This window comes from Kryptolebias marmoratus, linkage group LG13 (assembly GCF_001649575.2).
Source record: "Kryptolebias marmoratus isolate JLee-2015 linkage group LG13, ASM164957v2, whole genome shotgun sequence".
Classification (NCBI taxonomy): Eukaryota; Metazoa; Chordata; class Actinopteri; order Cyprinodontiformes; family Rivulidae; genus Kryptolebias; species Kryptolebias marmoratus.
Window position 1 is genome coordinate 16,391,032 of NC_051442.1, and position 24,849 is coordinate 16,415,880.

General features: G+C 38.9%; 1 protein-coding gene across 10 annotated transcripts in view; it reads right to left on the minus strand.

Moving 5' to 3' along the window:
• The window catches only part of msi2b (musashi RNA-binding protein 2b), a 280,631-nt gene that overhangs the window by 26,389 nt on the left and 229,393 nt on the right, over nucleotides 1-24,849 (minus strand). For all 10 annotated transcript variants that reach the window (XM_037978969.1, XM_037978968.1, XM_037978967.1 and 7 more), the window contains exon 10: nucleotides 19,796-19,870. In XM_037978969.1, coding sequence (XP_037834897.1) covers nucleotides 19,796-19,870 — 75 coding nt within the window. The remainder of the gene's footprint in view (nucleotides 1-19,795; nucleotides 19,871-24,849) is intronic.

Consider the following 24,849-nt stretch of genomic DNA (forward strand, 5'->3'; position numbering starts at 1 on the left):
GAGATTAACTTTGCAGGATTAGGTGGGTTAATTAATAGATGGCTGCTGCTCATTGTTTTGTGCTCACGCTGTAAGAAGCCACCCAAGAGAAGCACTGCAGCATTAAATCAATTTCATGGCCCTTTTATTACTGAGGAGATAAAGCCAATATTTAGCTTTCAATTCTTCACAATTATTGGGCCCCTGCTTTGCCATGAGTGGCTGCGCTTGGCTGGGGACAAGGACACATCTGTTTATGAGCTGTGGAGGCCCGAGGGCCTTGGTGTCCGGACTCCGGGGAACTGTCCTCAGCTTTCTCTCCTCGAGCTTCTAGCACAGAAATTCAGCCTTCCTCAGGAGTGTATAAACAGAAAGGGAAGAATGATTAAATGAATGTCCAAGATGGCTGAAAAGTTCCCATCCTGTCTGAGTAAACGGATTACAGTTTGTCAACGAAAACACCATTGTTACATACTGGATATCTTTCTTCCCCAATCTAAAACAATTTTTTTTGCTTAAAAAATCCAAACGACACGGGAAAGCACATGACTCTATTTTTACGACAGTGCATACCACATATTGGCCGTTAATGTTTGCAAACTGGTATTTTTCTAAGGTGCACACCAGTTCCTTTCTGCACTTGCACCTGTATTTTCTAAGTCTCTGTGAACTTGACTGTACTGAAGTAGGAGGAGAGACACAGTAGGGGCAGTGTCAGTAATGATCAAACAGCACAGTGCAATTTTTGTGTCAAGGCTTCCTAGGATTTTTGCTTGTGCCAGATTGGGTCAAAAGCTTTGTTTTCTCCATTACAAAGCTGTCAAAGCACTTTAGGGGCAAAACGATATTCAGCGAAGTAGAGAAAACGAGGTGGTGTGCTGCTCGAATTAATTCCAGCCTCTATCATAACGACGGGGATAGCTTCTAACATTACCGTGTTTTCAAGCTTACTTTTTGACAACAAAATTGCCAAATGCCAGTTCCTGCACGCGCGCTCTCGATTATTTTGTTAACTTGTGCAAATAAACCCTCACAACTCTGCACATTATCGCTCTTCTGAATTTTCTCCCAGTGCAATTTTTATTTTAAAAACCACTCTGCAGATCTTTTCTGGCAAACTGCCTTTTTAGCTGCAGACTCACTCTCCAATTCTATTACTCAGAAAACGTCAAGTTGAAAAGTTGTTGCATTATGCATCAATAAGGTCCTATTTATGTCCTAGTAGTCTGACAACAGCTTGACTGATGTTAATGTAATCTGTACTGTTCTTTGGCCCCAAACTGCCAGCAGTAGCTCCCCTGTCATTGACAAAGGAGCTCCATCAGTCACAGAGCACTCCCCTCATTTCTGCTATAAGGAGACTGTCAAATGTCTAATGCACAGGACAAGCCTGAGGACAGGAGACATGTCCATGGAGGCCATATGGATCAGAAATGTTCAAATATGAATATATAATTATAAGAAAAAAAGATCAGAACATGGAGCTAGACTTAAAGAAAAATCTAAGTGGAAATTACCACTGTGTTTAAAAAGTGCCAGCTATTTGAATCGTTTTATTTTACCAAGATTAAAGGCATTTTAGATCTAATTAAAAAATTATGTTCATAATCTAAATGAAAAAGAAAAACTAATTATATAGACAGTCATGCTCATTATGATTGCTATTGGATTGTTGTTAAAAAGGGTTGGTGTGCTGGCAAGCAAACATTTCAAGCAAAGCTGCTTAACGCAGCAGCTTGGTTTTGGAAAAAAAAAAGAGGCTGGTGAACAAGCTTTTCAGCCTGCAGCTACAGTCGATTGTGAGGGCACGGCAGAAAGAGTGAGACAGATAAACAGAGAAGAACAAGCAGAGTGAGTAGAGGAGGAAGATGAGAGCGGACAAGTGAGGAGAGAAATAAGATAATGAGAAACAGTGGCCAGGACACAGGTGTCCAAATCATTTTCACGGAATGACAGAATAATGTGGTTTGGAATAGGAAAAAAAAAAAAAAAATCCCACAAAACAAGATCATATTACACAATATGAGCCTTTACATTGTGGAAACACAGCGGTAGATTTTTACACTAAAACAACACATTTTATCCAACACACAATTTTATTTAAATTATTACAAAGAGCATTTTTATTTGGTTTTGTACATAAATGAGTTTCAGTTCAATTCAGTTTATTTATACCGTGCCAATTCACAACAAGTCACATCAGGGTTCGGTAAATAAATATAAACAGACTTGTCCAATCCACTCCATTTTATTTCATTTCATTCATCCAACTAAGATGCACTGAATTAAATGGCAACAGTGCAATATACTTCAGAATTTTCATCATCTTTTATGTTTACATTTAAAACCTAATCTATCTTGAGGACATTAATGGATTTGATTCTTACTGTGTTTTGGTTTTGTAATGCTGCAATTATTTATTCTTTCATTCTACTTTTTAGACAGAAGTAATTTATTTGCTAATTAAGAAAGAATGGAGGCAGCAAAACAGAAGTTACCTTCATTTTATTAACAGTGCCAATGCATAAACACTGAAGGACTCATTACTATTCGGCCATAATGGTTTATTTTTTTGCCATGATTTTGATTTGCTACTCCTCCTGTAGGTTTGAAAAACATGGGGGAAAAAAAAAATGACAGCAAAAAAACCTGCAGCCTGATCAAGACGAGTGTGCTGTGGCTCTTGGTAAGCAGTACATCATACAAGACAGACAAAATCTGCAAAAACAAACAAACAAAAATTTTCAAGACGACAATGAGATTTTGGCAAAATGAGTGAGAGAACCCAGCAGTCTTTGGAGCTCTATAGCTCCTCAGAGTAGAGGCATAATTCAAAGTTTAAATGAGTCACACAGTTTTGGATTGGATGCGACTGAACTGGAACTTTGATATCTTTAGTGGATGTTATGGAACCGGAGTTCTCTCTTAAGGAGATTTTACCACAAAATGTTCAACTTTTTGATCTGTTTAAACTTTACAAAAGGTTTTTCAAATTAACTCCTTTGATTTCCACAATCTTTATATTTCTTAAAGGTTATCCTTTAAAAAGTAGACAATTTTGTCTTCTTTCACCCAGTGTGTCTCACTGATGTAGGGATTACAGATTTCTCTCAAATTCCCTCAGATTATACAAAAAGCTCCCATAGACTTCCATTTATTTGAGCTCCGTCTCTTCGTATCAAACCTGGAAGTCAAGGGTCTTTTTTATCTTGTCATAACTCCTGCATAAAACACTGTGGAAGCATAAATATTTATGTGCAACGACCAGATGCTTCTGCCACTTATGGTTCAGGAACTTTTTGAATCTGATGTTTTTGTTTTGCACAGTTCTGTTCTGTCTGCATGTCTCATGAAGACTGCTGTCAGGGAGTGACAGACACAGGTTACCATGGAGACCATAAGGAGCCACTGGTAGCAGCTCTTCTACACTTGCCATACAGTTGATACATCAAAAATATTTTTGTCAGATTAAATTATTACAAAAGTAAGTCCCAAAATGTTGTTGGATTTTGTAAAAGAAGGTTGATGTATGCCGGAATGTTAGGCAGGAGATGCAATGACATCCTTCAACATTTCTTCAGAAGGTTTTCTAGTTTTTAAAGTCTTATTTCTCTAGGTTCAGTTTGACTGCTAAATTCTTGATATAGGTCTTACAGCATACTGAGACTATTACTCACATTATAAAATAACAAAGACATCAAAGCAGTAACACTTAAAGCCATTCTCCCACTGCGCATATTTCATCTAATCCTTTCAAATTTATGAGAACCAAACAGAGACAGGTTTGAGCGATTTCAGTGTAAAATATGTGAGTGAAATATAAGATATCATACAAGAGCTGGATGTTTTTTCCAGTCACTGTATGACACTAAGCAGGACAAGCCAGCGGAAATAAGTCTGTTGATAAGTCATAGCAGAGGCAGTGAAGCACACTGCCGTCTTCTCACAGGATGAGGCAGGCAATCCGTCAGAGATGGAAAACTGACTCCACTTCACATTTTGCCTCAACAGTAACCTTTGTTAAATATGGGGAAGCACAAGCAAACAAATAACAAAACAAACACAAGAACATATTTATCAAAGTTACAAAAGAGACAGTCAGCTCGCAAGACATCTTTTCATCTCCAAACTGACAACTGTCCTATTGTTGTCATCCTTCAGCACGACTTTGTTGTTGTTGAAAGCATCTCTGGGTTGTTGTTATCAAAGACATAAATCAGAGCTGGAGAAAGCCAGGTGGCTTTCATATGAACTGCTGCACACATGCTCACGTCTCACCTCTCCTCTGATCAGCGGAGACCTACAGTATACACCGAGATTTCCTCTCACATAAAATACTGAGGCAGCTTTCTGGGAACGAGCCAAAGAGAGAGAAAGAGCATTTACATGCACACCCCTAATTCAATTATAACCAGACTAATGCAATACGCACATTATTGCAACTCTCATGTAAACACCTTAACTAGGTTATCTTACTCACATTAAGGCTCCTAATCAGAATAAGCATAACTCAATTAACAGAGCCAGGGTTGCTTGTCAATCATTCAAATTAATATTTCTGTGTGGATGCCTTTTGTCTTTCAGTGTTTGGATTCTGTGCATGAGCCACAAAGGTCACACAGAGAACAGGATGCCTGCAGATACTGTATGTCCGACACAATAAAAGAGCAGAGATGATGGAAAAAATGGAAACTACTGACGTAAACGATCACATAGATGGAAATGTTCCATAAAGTCATTCAAACAAATAATTCATTTAACTGTAAAAGCCTGCTTTGTAGCATGTTATTCAGTAAATCAAAACAAAGTACTTCTGAAGTGCTCAATGTACCTGTGAGTTTCTATCAAAGCAGAACAAAGGCAGTCGCTTTCAAAAGAACTACAGTACAAATTTAAGAGTGCCTGCAGACACAGCAACAGTTCAACATGACATGACAGTACAATCAACAAATGTTCCTAAAAAAAGGTCTGAACAAAAGCCTAACATCTAATGATGTCTTCTATTTAATCAAATTTACAATCAAACATCATTGAAATCATTCAGCCCGATTAACTTTAAATACAACTAGACATTTTGTAGCTTTTTGTTTTCAAAAAATTGTAGATATGTGCTAAAAGTGAACAAAAACTACAGTAATTCTTTTCTTTTTCAAATGTTTGATCTGATAGATGCACCAGATTCACAGCGTACTTTTAAAACACAAGTTTTAAAAGTTGTAAATACAATAAATTTGATGAATTTTAGGCATATAAGGAATAATTTAACTCCAGAGACAAATTTGTACATTAATGCCATTTTTTCCTTTTGTGTATTACTATTTGAGACGTTTCATGCAAATAATTAGAAATATATTACAATCTATATACAAACAAGCTCAAAACCTTTTGGTTAAAGAAAAATCCTAAAACTGCTAAATTTGCTAACATGTTTTAAAATATTAATTTTTTTTACATCAAATGTTTAAAATATGACTTTTATATCAAAATAGTTTAATTGCATTTATCATGTGTTTTTAGTAGTTTATGTGCTGTATTTTATTCTGTACATTTTATACCAGAGGCAACAGGTGGAATAAGCTTGCATCACTAAATCTACCATATTTATATGACGGATATTCACTTAATAATGTGCAATCTCCCCCTTTTCATGAAATAAAAAAAACATACTTGTACAAAAACACACACGCACACATGTAAGACCTTAATGGTCTACAGTGTGAATTAATTCTGTGTGTGTCCATGCGCTTTAGTTGTGGCTCTTCTTTTTTAAACCTGTGGTAACAGTTTCTGTTTGTAATGAAACTATCTGGCACAGTAATCCTTCGCTATTAAGACCTCATGGCTTTTGATTGTGGAGCGAAATAGTCAATCACACAAGTGGAGTGAGCCTAGAGCACAGCAAAGCCTGGCTTTGTGGTTGTGACTGAAATGATGAAGCCTGGAAAGAGATATATCTGGTAAGATTTCAACCGGTCAAGCGTTCAGAAGCTCACGGAACAACAACAACAACAAAAAATCCTGCAGATCTGTTATTTTACAGGTTATAATAGTTTAACACATCAAGACAAATCATGTTACCCAGTGCAACCAGAGATGTATGAATGGTTACAGGGGGGTAAATAATTTTTCTGTGCGCTCCTGAGAAGGGTGAGTTTTGTAACGCTACCAGATGGTGAAGTCATAAAGCAATCCCTGTAAGGTAATTGTACCCCTCTCCACAAGAAGGTTAGAGGTGAGGTGTGGTTGAAATACTGACTAGCATTGCTGGAGCTAAGTAATTTGCTTAAGGGCACTTCAATAGGGTGGATTCTTGCTAACAAGGGGGCTCAAGCCAAAGCCCTTCAGCTGAAGAGCAGTTTCCATCCCCACTATGTCGTCTATCAAAACCAGCTTGACAGGCTGCAGACTTTTCTACCTGTATTCATATCTGTAAATTTATATTAGCATCCCTTTAACACTTCTGAATGAATCTCAAGTTAGAGGTAATAAAAAAACTCACTTTTTATTATGTTGTGATGTTTCGACCTCAGTGAGAAAAAGCTCAGTATCTTACTTTAGCTCTCAGAGCCAAAAGCACCACGTCTTTGTAGTTGAAGTGTGTGGCAGCATAGCATCAAAGAGGACAAACTAGGCTCTTTATTGAAGTGCAGCCACATTTTCGACCTCTTCTTTGTACTCCTTCCCATGAACTTCAGTATAAAGGAAAATGCTCCTACGCTGGAGAACTGATATAAACACATTCTGCTTCCACACGAGCCTCAATATAACTCTCAGCCACTCAAACAAATGCATTAGCTAAAGGGAGCGAAAAAAAGGGTGAAACAAAGACAGGCATATAACAGGGGAAAATCTGACAAAACAGATAGAGAAGAAACATTTAAATCCATTTGGTGGTAGAAATTGTTACACTGGTTTGAAGATGGTACTGGAATATGGTTGACAACCTTAATACCAAGGCAGTTTATGACTGCAACTTAAACAGAGAGAGATGAACAAGGGGGACACACAGATGTCTGACCTTGCAGTAGTGCTTATGTAATGGTCTGCTTCAGTGCATTTAACTGCAGTGCTGCCTTCCAACTTGAAATCTGGGAAACTAACATGTCTCTGCAGTCCAGTCTGCTCTGACATCATTTCTGACACTCAGAGTATGAAACGGTTCTGTGAGCTCCCAGTGATTCAGCTGTTGTGCCCCTGCCCGTGTGGTCCCCATGGAACCAATCATACTAATTAAACTTGACTACTTAAGCCTCCTCTCATTAGAGTCCAAGAAAACAGCCTTAATTCTTTATGCATTTTAATGTTTATCTCCCAGTTATGGGGGGTGGTAGTGGACGGGAAAGGTGATGCAGGGTGAATTCTGTTCTTTTTAAACGAAAGTGGCTGTGCCAGGTTTCATTTTCCCTTCCAAGCCAAATACACTATGTGTTGGTACATTTGCAGCAAAGAGTGTGCTTATCCAAAACAAACATAATCTAACTTGATTTGAAGATCAAATTTATTAACAAGTATATTAATGTTAAAAATACCAAGAGCAATTTCAAGAAGAGAGACAGCATTCTAGACACAAATTCACAAGGATGATTTTTAAACGAAGCACTAACAGATTTCAGTCTATTTTAGCCTGCTTCATGCTCTGTATTACACAACCTAACACTGCTCCAGATACCAGGGGCAAGTAGGGTAAAATGTGGCATGACCCAAAAATAGCACAGCAACACTGACTTCCACTTGATCACCAGAGCTGCAAACAATGTTTCCACATGAAGTGGAGGGATGCAGAGGGCTTTATACTATGATTATGAGGAGATGTGTATGAATCCATATGTCAGTCCACTGGGAATAGAGCAGAGCCAAGCAACTGGAGGGCTATTAGCACAGTCAGCGGGAGGAAAGGATGGAAGGATAGAGGGAAAAGAGGGGGCAGCTGTGTAGAGTCCCAGCAAGTAACCAACTCACTGGGCTCCAAGCTCTCAAACAGTGGGTGGCATCAAAACAACAGACAGCACGGCCTCACAGGCGCACATCTTATCCTCTTCTGCTGCCTTGTCTGTGCTCTTTTTCTGTTCTTCAGCTGGAATCCAGCAGTGTCCAGAGGTTGCCACCATGTACAAGGCAGGACCACTCAAGTTTTATTTCCAGACCTGCAGCTCGGCAGCAGAGACATAATGAGCTTTAGTGTTGCCACTCTGCCTCTTACAGCAGCTCATCTTCCGCGCCACAGGTACCCAGGCTGTGGGTCTCCATGGTCACAGTCCGCCTGCCTCGGTGTGTGAGGATGTACCTGCTGTCCCAGGGTGAGTTAAGACCTGGGTAAATGAGGTGAGCTTCCTTGTTCACCTCACCATTGCCTTTGTAGGAGAGCAGCAGGAAGTTTTGCTAAAAGACAAGTGCTTGTGGACGTCCATGTGACCTGTCATCTGTCTGCTTGTGAGCATGCGGTGTAAAAACAAAAGCAAAACCACAATACAAAAGACTAAGAAAGTCTTTAGAGCTTCTATAAAATGCTGGTGAAGTGTTGCTGCACTTGTTGAATGCATGTGGAAGAGTTTACCTCAGAGAGCGAGGCACATGCACATAAAACTGAGTGTTTAATGGGGAACAAGGCTGATCTCAGAGCAGTGTGGATTTATGACTGCACACACAAAAAAAGACTGGGCATGATATACAGTGCTGTCCACTGACGTCACCGCAGAACACTCACCACTGTCACTGCGAATGGAGTCACGGCCTCAGAGACTCTTTATGTGAGATGTGTGCCTGTTGTGTATGTGTGCAGGAGGCATGGTTGTGGAGAAAGTGAGTCAGACTAGCAGACAGGGAAGCAGAGAGAGGCCTCTGGTAGTCTCTCCATCTTCTATGCCTTCACATGCAGTCTTCAAGTGGCAGTTTTATGACTGCGTCCGTCTAAGCTTCCAAGTGTGCTGGAACAAGATGTGCCACGCATGGTCGTTCAAGTGTGTAAGATCACGATTCTCATCGTCAGGCCCTATTTTTAGGAGTGGCCCAGCCTCCACAGACCCATTGGGCTAATGATCAGCCGTAGCAATTAAAGCCAATCTGTGAGTCAGTGTGGCATCAGGAGGGCCATCTGCTTCCAGCCCTGTAGCACTCACTCTGGCCTGTGGGACCACTTGCTGGGGTCACAGCTCACCCAGCTTGCAGAGAAATGGTCAGAAGATCTAGGGAACAATCTGCTGTGCAACTCAAGATCAATAGAAACCTGTTCTTCTGACAGAATGCTGCGAGTGCCAGCGTCTCACGAGTGCCATAAAGACACAAACAGTGGGATCTATCTTGTGGAGGACAATGTTCCATGCAGCCATGACACAGGTAGTCTCCGTGTCACCCTCAGGGCAGTGATTCTTTCCACCTGCTCCACTAGTGCAGCCAAGATGTGTACTGAATGGAAATTATAAGATGTCTGAATACTCAGAGGGTCAGATCTGCTGATCATGACTGGGTTTGGTGTCCCAACCCACATAATCATTTACTCCGAAGGTAATTAACTACAGCTGAACTGAACCACTATCTTTGTTTTGTTTTGTTTTCATAAAATAAAAAATAATACTCTTTCTCCCAGAATATCTTCCAGCATAGGCCCTAAAATATATTCCATAACACACAGAAATCCATTAAAGGATGAGACAAAAACAGAGAACAAAGAGCTACTAAATCAGCCCCAAATCCACCAAGACCTCACTGATCTTCAGGATACACGGGATGCAACTCTATCACCAAACAGCCACCTTTCCTCTTCACTCTCAGGCTTCCAAATGGGCTTCAAAGGCTCACAGCTCCACACTAGTATATCATCCATCTCAATATATTTCTATCTCCTGGCAGCAGACAGTTGCTAAACTCTAGGAGGCTAGCTGGTATTTCAGGCCAATGGTTGAGTGTGACCCCTGGTGCATTTATTATATGCTCAGCTGGCTCTGCTCCTGTTTATAGGGGCATTCACCTCTCAGAGGTAGCCACTATCATCTCGGCTGCACAGGTCAGCGTTTCTCCTTCCCTGGGTGCCACCTGCTGAGAGGGCAGCTGCTACTTGTACCTTTGTATCCCTCCCTTACAGGGAAAGTAATGCTAACAGGTCAGCAGCTTTCTTATCACTATTATTTACAGCTGTATAGAACACATTTGTGCCTCTGTGGTCAGCCATAGATCTTATTTCTTCTTTTATTTTTCACTAGAAGACGTGTTGTTTTATTTGTTTTAACGAATTTACCGCTGAATCTAACAAAAATCTATGCAAATAACTTAAGGACAAACATTAAATGTTAAACCCTTCAAGTTTTTAATATTCAGCAGCAACAGATGCAGTAGAATCTAGAACCTTCATGAGAAATTAGACCTGTTTATTTTCATGTAATAAGAGAAATCAACTAATTTTGTATCAGATGAGTAAGATGGAGTTTCCTGTTCTGTCTTGGGCACAGTGGCTTGATGGAAAAACTGAACACAGAATGATGAAGGCTACTGCTGTGCTCTACCAATCAACATATCTGCTACAGAATGAGGTCAAGCAAAAAAAGTGTTTTCAGACCAAGCACGTCACTGTACGCATCATTTAGCATTAACAATAACAACTTTGGAGAAAGCTATAGCTTACCCAGTTTAGAAAGCTTTACAGAAATGCAGACAAAATTTATAATTTTGTTTTAGATTAGTCAAAGTCACACGGGATCTTCTCTGTTGCAGATAGGCTCAACAAAACCTGGGGGTTTATCAGTGGTTTCCTCCTCTGGGCAGTTGCCCATCTTGATTGTGAAAAATCATCAGTAAAAGATGCTGACGTTTAAGAGGAGAATGCAGTTTAAAATTGGTGGAAGATGCTGCTTGGCTAATCAACGTATTTCTAGGTATGGACCAATTACATTGTGTACTGTCACTCAGGCATCCCTTTTGAATTAAGAAAGTGCTTATTCTGCAGCAAGAGCTAAAACATGCCCAATAGAAGCAGTTATAAGGTCTGCGAATGGCCACAGTTCAAAAAGTGCAAAAATAAACAAAGAAAAATGGCAAATGATTATAAGGACTGTGAACAGGTCCTCTGCAGTCTGAAAGTATCTAAGGAGTACAAGAAAGTGATATGACGAAATGACAAAAAAACATCAACATAAAAACAAACCACCAGCTACAACAAAGCAACCACACTGCTTAGAGTATTATGCTGTGAGGATGAGACACAAACTGCAATATTTTATTGGATAGCCTTTCTTTTCATTGCTAAGGTAACCAGTAACCAAGAATTACCTACAGCTCAATCCGCTGTGCCCCCTTGATGTTCTTACCCCTGATCTTTCCCCTCCTTAATTATCCGTGCCTCTGTCTTTTTACTACTTAAGAGGCTGACTCACCACACTTGAGATGCTGTTTGTCTGTCAAGATATCTGAAATAGCTGGATGACTTAGTGTTTTGTCTTTCACTCACTCAGTCTCTGCCTCTCCCCTGATGGGACCCCACTAACATCTTCATCCCTGGTATTTCAGAGTAGCATAATGACCTCCTAGTAACAGCCCTAATGGAGCCATAATGGTCATTTATGCCAGGGGAGGCTCCGAGGGCACGGCTGTGGAGGCAGCGAGTCGCACAGGAAAACGGGCGAGTATGGGGGAGGTGGGGGGAAGTCTCTCCTCCTCCTCCTCTTTTTTTTCTCCGCACATGGCTCCTGAGTCTCAGCTTTTGAATGAATACAACATTTATATGTGTGCACATTCAATTGTGCCCTCATGTGCATGGAATGAAAGGAACTGATACAAGGCTGGTTAACAATGGAAAAGTACAATATGAATATATGAGGGGTGTATAGCTGCTATTCATGTTCACTTCTACAGCTTATTCACAAGCATAATGCACATATACACACTACATTTTCTTTTTTAATTACATTTTCCTCAGACAAGCTTCTTATTCATGCACACAGCATAGTCACAATGGAGTGCGCTGCCATTCTTAAACCTCTTCATATTTCTTCCTCTGTATTTGCTGCCACTGCTGTAAGAAAAAAAGACACTATACATAAACTACATGCATATGCTTAACTTGCACTTATTGCTAAAAACCACTTTCTGTCTGGCATTTGCATTTTTATTATGCACAGTACACACAAGGATTCTTCACTGTATCCCTTTTCAGTTGAGGGTAATCTAACACAAGTAAACAACAGTTCAGTGTTCTGTAAGGCTGTGATTAAACAGTGTATTTCTTTTGACTCCAAATCCCTTAAAGTCCTCCAAACTAGACACCTGCTTGAATCGCAGCACATGGTGGGGGTTGTTCCCCAAGGCGCTGCAAGCTGAATAATACAATAGTGCATTTATCAGCGAGCTAATGCTAATTAGACTACTGTATAAAAATGAAAATAATATACAGTAATGTTCCTTATGCCTTGTCAGCTCCTGTTTCTCTGTTCCTTCCTATAGCTACATTTGTGAGTTTTGGTCTAAAACTGGAAACAAAACGACATCCTGCTGTTTTGATAAGATAATTAGGCTTAGATCTCCGCAGGTAATCATGATGTATTTCGTAGTCTCTCCTCAGATGTTATAAAAATGAAATAACAGAAATTAATTGAGATACAAGGCAAGTTTATACTCAATCTGTAAAAATCTGGATGTAATAATGGCTCACCTTTTTTAACTGCTTAACTGATCTCATCTGTTTTTACCTGCTTAACATGTAGTTAGTTATTGTAGTGAGCTCATTCATGTCTGGAACTAAGAGCCTTTTGTACCTCAGCTTCATTCAATGACAGTTATAATTTTTCTTTTTCTTTCTGTCGTCAAATAAATGTTAGCTCTGAAGTCTGATTATTTAAGTCAAGCTGAGTACTTGATTTTTATGCTTTGATTTCTGCCATCCAGCAGCAGAGCAGAGAAGTTTTCACCACTTTTCACAGTCAATGTTACTTTTATCTCTAGACTAATGTGGACATTTTTCTGGAGCAGCTGCAGCTCTGAGGGTACTCAGTGAGAGTGAGCTCAGTTTTCATCTACTTTTACAAAGTGAATGCTACATACTGTAAATAACATCTTATTTGTGGCAAAATAAAATGAGACAGGACATTTTTTGGTTATATTTTTGATTAAAGGCCCCACATCTGTCAATTTAGATTTGATTATATTACAGGGAAAAACCACTAAGATGCACGGCAATTTTGCAGTTTGGGTTTCATAGCTGAGAATGTGTGTAAAAGACAGACACAGCTACAGTGGTGTGAAAAAGTGTTTGCCCCCTTCCTCATTTCCTGTTTTTTTGCATGTTTGTCACACTTAAGTGTTTCGGAACATCAAACCAATTTAAACAATAGTCAAGGACAACACAAGTAAACACAAAATGCAATTTGTAAATGAAGGCGTTTATTATTAAAGGAGAAAAAAAATCCAAACCATCATGGCCCTGTGTGAAAAAGTGATTGCCCCCNCTTAGCAGCAACAACTGCAACCAAGCGTTTGCGATAACTTGCAATGAGTCTTTTACAGCGTTCTGGAGGAATTTTGGCCCACTCATCTTTGCAGAATTGTTCTAATTCAGTTACATTAGAGGGTTTTCGAGCATGAACGGCCTTTTTAAGGTCATACCACAACATCTCAATAGGATTCAGGTCAGGACTTTGGCTAGGCCACTCCAAAGTCTTCATTTTGTTTTTCTTCAGCCATTCAGTGGTGGACTTGCTGGTGTGTTTAGGATCATTGTCCTGCTGCAGAACCCAAGTTCGTTTCAGCTTGAGTTCACGAACAGATGGTCGGACATTCTCCTTCAGGATCTTTTGGTAGACAGCAGAATTCATAGTTCCATTTATCACAGCAAGTCTTCCAGGTCCTGACGCAGCAAAACAGCCCCAGACCATCACACTGCCACCACCATATTTTACTGTTGGTATAATGTTCTTTTTCTGAAATGCAGTGTTCCTTTTACGCCAGATGTAATGGGACACACACCTTCCAAAGAGTTCCACTTTTGTCTCATCGGTCCACAGAATGTTTTCCCAAAAGTCTTGGGGATCATCAAGATGTGTTTTGGAAAAATTGAGACGAGCTTTAATGTTCTTTTTGCTCAGCAGTGGTTTTCTTCTTGGAACTCTGCCATGCAGGCCATTTTTGCCCAGTCTTTTTCTGATGGTGGAGTCATGAACACTGACCTTAACTGAGGCAAGTGAGGCCTGCAGTTCTTTGGACGTTGTTGTGGGGTCTTTTGTGACCTCTTGGATGAGTCGTCGCTGCGCTCTTGGGGTAATTTTGGGCGGGCGGCCACTCCTGGGAAGGTTCACCACTGTTCCATGTCTTCGCCATTTGTGGATAATGGCTCTCACTGTGGTTCGCTGGATTCCCAAAGCTTTGGAAATGGCTTTATAACCCTTTCCAGAATGATAGATCTTAATTACTTTCTTTCTCAATTGTTCCTGAATTTCTTTGGATCTCGGCATGATGTGTAGCTTTTAAGGATCTTTTGGTGGACTTTACTGTGTCAGGCAGCTCCTATTTAAGTGATGTCTTGATTGACAACAGGTGTGGCAATAATCAGGCCTGGGTGTGGCTAGAGAAATTGAACTCAGGTGTTAAAAACCACAGTTATAGTATATTTTAACAAGGGGGGCAATCACTTTTTCACACAGGGCCATGATGGTTTGGATTTTTTTTCTCCTTTAATAATAAACGCCTTCATTTACAAATTGCATTTTGTGTTTACTTGTGTTGTCCTTGACTATTATTTAAATTGGTTTGATGTTCCGAAACACTTAAGTGTGACAAACATGCAAAAAAACAGGAAATGTGGAAGGGGGCAAACACTTTTTCACACCACTGTATAAGAGTTGAGTGGAGTGGAGCAAACAAGGAGGTAGCTTAAAGAGAAGTAAATCTGACAGCCTCCACACACTGGCTCTATAACTGATTTTATTAGGCTTCCATTCTCATACAATTATGTTTAAGTGACTGCTCAGATCTTTGAAAGTGAGGTTTTGTGAAAAGGTTAGGAACAAATACTATCTCACCTGTAGTTTTTTTTGAATGACCCAAGAGAACCAAGAACCCCAAGAAGACACATATTTGACTTATAAGTCCACAATGAATTGTTTATTCTGATGTTTAATTGAGACAACACACAAAATAGTAATTTAACCTAATTCTAGTTTGGGAGTGTCTTTTTAAATAATCTGGGATGTTTTGGTCCGCATAAAATATAATTAAATAGGAAAACCATATTTGGATGGATATACAACAGCTCATTTAACATGCACTGAATGGTGACATAACTATAGCCTCCATCATTGTCCAGGTTGTGCTTCAACATGAGTTTTGTCCTGATGGGACCAAACTGAAAAAGTCTGTTGCAAGTGCTCAAACAAACAAACCCCGCCAACAAAACAGATCTACATAAAGCTTTAAAAAGAAGTTTCTTAAACATAAAAACAATCAAGTATTTTTTGTCTGTTGAATATAAAAAAGGACAAAAAGACTGGTTGTTCTTGGGATGCTGCTAATTTACGGCACATCTTTACCATTTGTAATTCTGAGGTAATAGTAAACACTGCTGTTCCCTTGATTGTCTCTACACATCCAGCCGACAGTAATGTGTCTGAAATTAAGTTTCAATTCAAAGTGAAGTTCACACATTATGCTGAAATTATGCAGTCACAAGGTAAACAGTGTGTAATTTGCAGCAGCGCATATAAAACACAGCTTGGAATTTTAAAAGAGCGCACAAAATTAAAGAAGCCGTCTTTATCGAACCCTTTTTCCACTTGCCTTTCTGCTTTACAAATTTCCACCGGAAAAGCTATAAAACGAAGACAACATGCTTAAAACATGTGCAGAGCTTTTAGTGCAAAAACAACGTAGAAAATGTGTTTTCTTACTTCAAAAAGAATGTACATAATCTTTCAGGGCTTTATCAGAGTGGCCTTGTTACTGATAATACAGGAATAATTGTTACTTATTTCAGTGTCTGTCAAACTGAAGCGTCTGCAGAAATAAAACAAAAAAATTGCAGATGTCTTTTTGCATTTTTGAAGCAGAAAATCTTATTTACCAGTACGTTATTCTGCCAAAAACTAAAATGTTTATTTTTCATGGCTTTAGATCTTTGTGGTGAAAAAATGTGTTGTTTGTCTCAACACAAGCAACGCATAAAAAATGTATTTATCAACAACTCATCTCCCTAAAAGTTCTAATTTAAAGCTTAAAATTATTATTAATATTATTGCCTTCTGCTGAAGGCCATTTAAAATGGCCGCCCAAGCAAACTGATCTAAGAGAAAAACACAAAAATGGTTTTAATTCAGTCAATTTTGCAGATAGTGAGCTTAAAATTGTTGTGGTAGTAGCTGAGAGTAATTCACAAAGCAGAGTTGGAGAGCTCTTTGCTAAAAACACTGCCATTAACCGTTGGCTTCAAAGCTGTTATTTTGTTAGGAAAATATCTCATAAACCATTAGAAGAATTTTAATGAAACTCTCAGGGAGTAAATATTGGATAACTACAACTGACCAAATTCAAGATGGCCACCACAGCTAATCAACCTTAGCCAACACAAAATTGGTTCTAACTCAGTCAAATTAATGGATATTGAGCTACAGTTTGAGGTGGTTGTATCTGAGCGTCATCCTCTGTGCACAGATTTTACAAGATCTTGCAATATCGCATAACCTCATTTACAAGATTTAACCAAAAAATGGCTACAACTCCATCCCCTCTCATCATATCATGATCTTAGTTCAAGGCTGGTGGTGGTGGGCGATATGCATTCCTTCTAGGAATGCTAGGCCTCTAATCTGTTCTGAACTTCCTCTTATTTCATAAAATATATAAAAACACAGCAGAGCTGATATTTATGTCTGGCAGAGTTACATCTGTTGACAGTGTTCAGTAGGACTTGCCACATAAAAGTTTAAAGTAACTCATTAAATCCCTAATAAATGCCTCTGTCTTGGGCGAGGCCTCAGTTTTCTTCTCAGGGTAATATAGTAACATCTGACTGGCATAAACTTGTTTTTAAGAAACAGATGATCTCAATAACATCAACAGTTTACACTGTATTGATAATATAGTAAGCCAGAGCCTTAAGTGAATAGAATTGGAATGATCTTCATGGTCTGATTGAATCATTTGGTAAGTAACTCATATCTAACAAATCCAGACAAAAACAAATTGTATGTGATGAATATCAGAAACATTTTGTGCTTGAAGTTGGAAATAAATGGCAGTTTTATTTATTGTTTATGAACTGCTTTATGTAACTGCACTGACTGCAGTGTTTTATCCATCCTTAACTCAGGCTGAATGTATTTCTGCTGTGTTTCAGCTTCTGTTTTGTACAGCTGAAGTCTTTTTAGGCTTTGGAGATGTCAGCTTTGATTTTTCTTTCTCTGTGTAGGCTGTATTGAGTTTTTGTTCTTAATTCAGTGTTTCATCACTGATCAATGTTTTATCACTGTTTTATCTTGACAATTGAACAATTGCCTAACCACTTTTGTTCCTGTTAACAGAGGAACCCTGAGGTTTACTGGGTGTAAAAAAAAAAAAAAAAGCTTTGAAAGGCTGCTCACAATTTATGCCTCTTGGATGTCGTCCGCCTGGTCTCGACTCCGTTTATATATGAGTGTTTCAGCGAGGCAGTGTACAGTGAGAGAAAGCTTTTGATCTAAAACCGAGGATGCGTATCACATCTTCCTAAGGAAAGAAACTAGTCAATATTTGGCCTGAGGTTATTTAATTTAGACAAGGAGTTTGATTCATACATTAAAATTTCCAATTACCTGTCAAGAGTTGAGCAAGCCCTGAGGAGGCTGTTTTAATCATTCAGCTTTATCTAACTCTTTAAATTGAGTTTAACATGGATAGGATCATACATTCTGCCTCAGGGAAGGTGATACGCCTTAATTTGTTGTAAATAGTCAACATTTTAAAAATCCATGTTTAACTACTTGTATGGAACACCCATCACTCCTTTCCCTTCTCATCCCTTCTACGTGGTCTTGCTGATCCAGTTTAGAAACATTAAGCTATATGTATTAATTATGAGGGACTGATAAATATTCACATCAGCAAATTCCTAGATCTCATTAGTAGTGTTGTGCACGAATGCATTCAAATGAGCGCGTCCATCAGCGGCATTCAAATTTTCTGTGAACTTTGAACTTAACAAGGCTGCATTTTAACGGAGGACCTTGAACTGAACAGCTCAAAAGTGCAACAATAAATGACGTTCTTTTTAAGAAAGAGCAGCTTCTGTACTGAAAGACTTTTAGGACAAACTTGAGCTACGCCTTGCAGAAAAGAGTCATCATTTTTCCCCTCAAGTGCAGGATGTTGTCTGCTGTGTATGTTCTGCAAAGTCAAGCTGTAACTAGCACATTTGTGTACCCATTATTGTTAAAACTTATGCTTCTTACTCTAGCTTTAAACTTTACTATAAAACTGAAGGCCCATGACTAAAACATCAAAAATGAAAGCGTATGTTGGGGTGTGTTTGTACCCCAGGTACAGGATGCACCCTTGCTCAGATCAGGATCCAAATTGCGAAAGTGATCTGAACAAACTCTGAGCTTCAGCCACAGAGCATGGAGGTGGTAAAGAGCTACAAAAGAAGAGTTGCAATTTAGGGAATTCTGACATTTATATTTTTGGTCTCTGACTGTATATGTAAGTACAGCTGAAATACCAGAATAGATGTCATTTTCTATTTATATGCCTGGAAATTTTGTCAGCTGAGGTCTTGCTTAATTAAAATCCGGATTCTCTTTTTAAAAGTAGAGTGCTAACCTTGTAGTGATTTGCTATTGATCGTGAATTAAACTGTAGTCTTTATGAGCTGATGTGCTCTTGATGTGGGCACAGTGAACTCATAATGCATGTTTTGAGAACACAAAGACAATTGTTGGCTCAGAGTTACAGTCATATCAAATAGTTATCAAAATATGCAGTTATTATAGACACAAAAAAGGGAATTTTAACTATGACAGATCTGATCCATCATGCAAGTCCTCACTGATGCGTACCATGTGGTGTATTCATCATCTTCTGTCAAATAATGTTGTGGTCAGGTATAAAACTAACATATGCCTGATCGGCAGGTGGTCACAGCTGGACCCCCCGTCTTACCATTTCTGAATCTATTTCACAAAGATATTACAGAGATCTGAGCTGCTGTAAGATATTTCCCATTCCGTCTTATCAGTGGAAGGAATGATGTCTGGCATGGCAAACAAAGTAAGAGTAAGGTTCCTAAATAAAGCATGAAATTGACAGGACGCCTGCCTAAGCCACAGAGCCAGCAGCCCTCGTGCAGCACGAAGGTCCAGCTGCTCACCTCCAGACTTCACACCACCCATTTGGACTTCCATTAAAGTGCCCGGCACTCTGAGTCAACACTTTTAATGCAGAAAATGACTTTATTTTCCAATATAAGCACTGTATTTAAAAATCTGCCTACACAAAGAGCTGCTCATTTTTCCGCCTCTCCACAGATGAATTTGCATACATTGGGCAGAGGCAGAAGAAGAAGAAGAAGAACTTCCCACATTTCAGACATTTGGTCATGGTAGTGTTCGTGTATGGGATAAAAAGGAATAAGCAATTTACTTCACTGTGCGTCAGCTTTCAAAACCTCGTTGAAAAATCTCGACACGTCGCATATTTATAACCGAGCAGATTATTTGGTGACTGACGTGTAAGTTGATGAAGATTTATGTATTTGGTTTCAAATGTGTGCGTGTGTTTGTGTTCCCGTATGTGTGCCTGATTGTGCTGCATGAGATGTGCAAAACAGAAACCAGGAGGAACATATATTTTAGGAAAGCCTTTAACTCACCAGGGAACTGGTAGCTGTAGCTTGGTGCAAATCCAGTGTATCCTCGACCATACGTTGCCACAATGTTAGGGTAACCTTTGGTAAAGAGAACAAACAATAAAAAGAGCTGAGAATAGAACCAAATATAATCTGTAAATTACAAGTTGCACAAGATATACTGATTTGGACTCAAGATTATATGTTTTTTTACTTGTCTTGTTTGTAGGAGATATTTTTCATTGCATGCTTCAAACCCAATAAAAAGGTGACATGTATGTATTTACAGCTCATAATGTTGCCTGAAAAACATTCACTTTAACAATGAGTAGCTCTTTTAATGAATGGCCGTCTTTCACAGTTGCGTAAGCCTTTAATCTTGATTGTGCTGCTTTTGTTGCTTCTTCTAAAGGACTTTGTTTCAGGATTGCTGTCAGATATGACAGTAATTAATTAAATCAATGAATTGTTTTCATAACATACAAGGATAGCTATGAAGCCTTCACTCTAACTGAGGCATGTTTCAAGAGAGGAAGATATGATGATTTAAAGTTAGAGCATCAGAGACTGCTGTAATTCTACAGAATTTTACAAAATTTAACAATTATATTGATGGCTGGTAAATTTTGTAAGTGTGTTTCAATTATCAAGGGATCACACTTAGAAAAAAATTACTTCAGGGTGCTGAAAGGGAGGCTTCAACCAACTAACAAACCTCAGATTCAGAAGGAACAGTGTACTTTTCATCCTGGTCGTGGAACAGTGGAACAAATTTTTGGACTCCACCAGGGATGCCCCTGGTCTCCAAACCTGTTTATGGTGCTCATGGACAGAAACTAAAGGTGCATTTATGGGGAGGGTGGTGTCATGTTTAGGAACATCAGGGTCTCATCTGTGTTTTTTGCAGATGATGTGGTTCTGTTGGTATCTTCAGGCCATGAGCTTGGGATGGGAGTCAGGTCCTCTAACTCTGAGGTCATGTTCTTAACTGGAAAAAGGTGGATTGGTTCTGCTGAGTTGGGAATGAGTCTCTGCCTCAAGCTGAGGAGTTTAAGAATATCAGATTCTTGTTTGGGCCTTTACCACAGTAATGAGGATGTTGCTCCGTTCTGTTTTGGAAAAGGAGCTGAGCCAAAAGGCAAAGCTCTCAATTTATTGGACTTTAAATCAGACCCTGATCTATGGTCATTAGGTGTGAATCATTACTGAAAGACTGAGATCTCAAATACAAGTGGCTGAAATGAGTTCACGTCTGTAGGTTATCTAAGCTCTGCCTTAGAGATAAAGTGAGGAGCTCCATCATGAAGAAGGAGCTGGGAGTAGACCTGCTGCTCCTCTGAATCAAAAGGAGTCAGCTGAGGTGGTTCAGGCATCTGATTAAGAGGCCTCTGGGGCACCTCCCTTTGGAGGTTTTCTTGGAAGACCCAGACTCACTGGAGGGTTCATGTATCCTCTCTGGTCTGGGAATGCCTTGGGATCCCCAAGGAGCTGGACAGTGTTGTTGGGGAGAGGAATGCCTGAGTTTTTCTCCTGGACATGGAGCCTTTGTGATCCTAGCACACACAAGCGGCAGAAAATGGATGGATGGATGGATGGATGGATAGTTTTGATAGCTCATTTGAAATATGTTTATTTGTTTGTTTTCATACAATGTGATCTTTATGCATTTATGTTTTCAATCTTCTTTGGGGTTAGATCCTGAGAGCCTGTTTCAGTTTTTCTACATTACCATTAGTTTTTTGTTTTTAATGTCTCTTTCATTTCACTCCTGTTTTAACCATAAGCTCTCAGACATTTTTTTATAACACCATTTAATAACATTTTATTACAGGCCCCTGAAAATGATGCCACCCTTCTTTATTTTCCGAGTCTTCTTTTTTGGCATTTTATTTATATATATCGATTAAAAAAATTTCAACTGCAAAAATAAATTTTTGCTCATTCAAATATTTGATATGAAACTGCACGACAACTAAACAGGAGAAGAAAAACTTTTTGACGCTCGTCAAACAACGTCTGTGTGTTTTGCCTTTAATAGCCTTTGCTGTAAATAATATTTTTGATTTTTCAAACAAACTAGAAGACTATTAAAGTGAAAAACACTAAAATCAAAATCATATTCTGATCTGATTATTTATCTGATCTATCTATCATATAGAGAGGCCACATAGTAAGGTCAGATACCACACCATAGCTTTCCTTCAGGGTGACTGTACTGTAAATATTTAATTTTGTTGTCATACAAAAAGAAAAAAATACATTAAAAATCCTAAAATATTTTTTCTATTGGTCTGTCCTTGAGCTTGCAATATCTTACATATTTTAACCAGAGATCTTCAAGCATCATATTTGCTTTTCTGCCTGTTTCTTTCTATCTGAAGGGGAATTTATCTTTGATATTACTAATGCAAGCAGACCAATATGATGGCACATAAAATACATGAAAGCCAGCAAATTTTTCATCCATCCAGTTTCTTTTTTCTGGTTTTACTTTTCCAGGTTGAGAGGGCAGCTGGTGCCTATCTCCAGCAGTCACTGTGACAGAGACAGGGTTCACCCTGGACAGGTTGCAAGTCCATCACAGGGACACATAGAGACAAACAGCCATTGACACTCTACTCACACGTAGGTACAATTTAGGGTTACCAGTTGACATAACATGCATGTTTTTGGTCTGTGGTAGGAAACCTGGAGAAAACCAATGCATGTATGAGGAAAACATGCAAAATCCACTCAGAAAAGGAGGCAAACCTACTACCTTCTTTCTGTGAGACGACAGTGATAACCACTGTACCGCTGTGCAGCTGCAAATTTCATTTTGACTGCAATATTCAGTTTGCAAAATCTGATATAGTACATAAATATAGTTTATGTGCATTTTGGAATTTTGCTCACTCCATATCCACTGTCACTAAGATACTTGCAATGAAGCAGATACTTGTTCTTTTGTTCGGTCAGGCTCGGTAACCTCATCTACCAGGGACACCAAACTTTCTGATCGTAATAAATGTGGCTTAACAGTGTTTTCTGTAAACAAAAGTTATTGTTTTTGTTTGGAAATCCCTGGGCGGAAGAGGCACTATAATGGGACCAACAGAGGATCCGGTGCCATTAGAAATATTTAAGAGTAGCAGATGTATTGTTCATCTGCTGTCATGATTCTTATTACAACCACAGACCAACCAGTTAATTAGCTGGACAGTTTTCAGACAGAAGCAGCTGTGGGCAACATATTGAGAAATGATGTGAGGGAGCAGGCATCCGAATTAGGAAACAGAAAAAAAAAAAATGAGAGGAGTAAAAGGGTGAGTGAGTTATCGAGAGTGTAAATCTGTAAAAATCAGAGCACCATCAAAGTTAATATAAACATAAACAACACTATTTATGAGATATGTTTTATCTGTTAAAGCTTTTATCACTAATAACATTTCTCTCCATTAAGGTATTGAGGATGAAGTCCTTTAGGTTGGAAATTTATTCATAAGCCATTGTCTTATTGTCTGTAAATTACCTGGATAAAAAACCTACCATAGAGACCTTGTTTAAGCTGTTTTTTTTTTAATTTACATTAGCCAATGAAATAATTGCACTCGCACTTGCACTTGTATAGCGCTTTATCTAGTCCAAGGACCCCAAAGCGTTTCACACTACAATCATTCACCCGTTCACACACTGATGGCGGTAAGCTACACTGTAGCCACAGCTGCCCTGGGGCAGACTGACAGAAGTGAGGCTGCCATTACACCGGTGCCACCGAGCCCTCTGACCACCACCAGTAGGAAAGGCAGGTGAAGTGTCTTGCCCAAAGACACAACGGCTGAGACTGACAGAGCGGGGGCTCAAACCGGCAACCCTCCGGTTACAGGACGATCCCTTACCTCCATTGGAATTACATCATTATTTCTGTGCTGCAAATAAAAATAGTGTCATTTTTGACCCTGGTCTAAAAATATTAGAAGTTAGGTAAAGTTTAAAAATATTGGGCAAGGTGCAATGCGAAATGTTTTAAGAAAATCCTCCATTTTCCTTTAAAGATTTAACAATGTACTTTTAACTTAAACTAGTGATCAAGCCTATACAATTTGGCCCATAAAGTATTAAATTATTAATATATCAAATATATTCTAAGAAGGTAATCAATATATCCACTTACAACACATGATCATCTTAGATACAGTACCAAGTAAACCTGCCATTAAGCCTGAAGTGTCGCTCTGAAATGTGGGAGGCCAAGATTTGAGTCTAGTGATGGGTATGATTGGTTTTCTTTCCCAGCTTGTTAAGCTTTCTGTGAGGTTGTTTTGCAGTTTAAGTTCACTGCTGATGTGTTAACTGCTGTAATAGTTGTTTGTGTCTAACGTAGCTACCTTCAAGTGGAAGTAGAAAACAACTGTATTTGACAATAAACTGTTTGGTGCTGTCCTGAGGCACTAATGTTGTGTAATGTTAGGTTTCTTATTTTTTGCTACATTTTTTTAGGATGCCAATAGATAAGCATAAAGGGCACCTTTATTACCATTCGGTCGATATTCAGTTTCCGTCACAATTTTTGATTTGCAACTTGTCCTGCAGCTTCGGAAAGCCCCCAAAAATACATCAGAATGTGCTGTTCGGTTGGAGATAGCATGCTGTAACTTTTAATGTTTCAATATACTTTTAAAAAACATTTTTAATTTATGTAAAATCATTCACTAGTAAAGTCACAACCAAAACTTATTATCCAATGCCTTCATAAGCAAAACCAATTTGGCAAATGCCATCTATTTAGGACAGAAATGTAAATAAATAAATTATAATCATAAGAAAGTTTTATAATCGTAGGCCGACCTCTCCCTTTCTGCCCTGAAAGAATCTGACTTTTAAGCAAATTTTAATGATGACCTCTTAATTTAGCGTTTCTCAACGGGGGGCGGTACCGCCCCCTGGGGGGCGTTGAGAGGATGACGGGGGGCGCTGGCAGCAATATTTTCAAAAAGGGGGCGTTGATATTCTTTTGGGGGGCGTTTGCTTGAAGGTAAAGTTTACACAAAAGATTCACAACAATATCAGTTTAAACTTTGAACTACTTGCAAAAATAT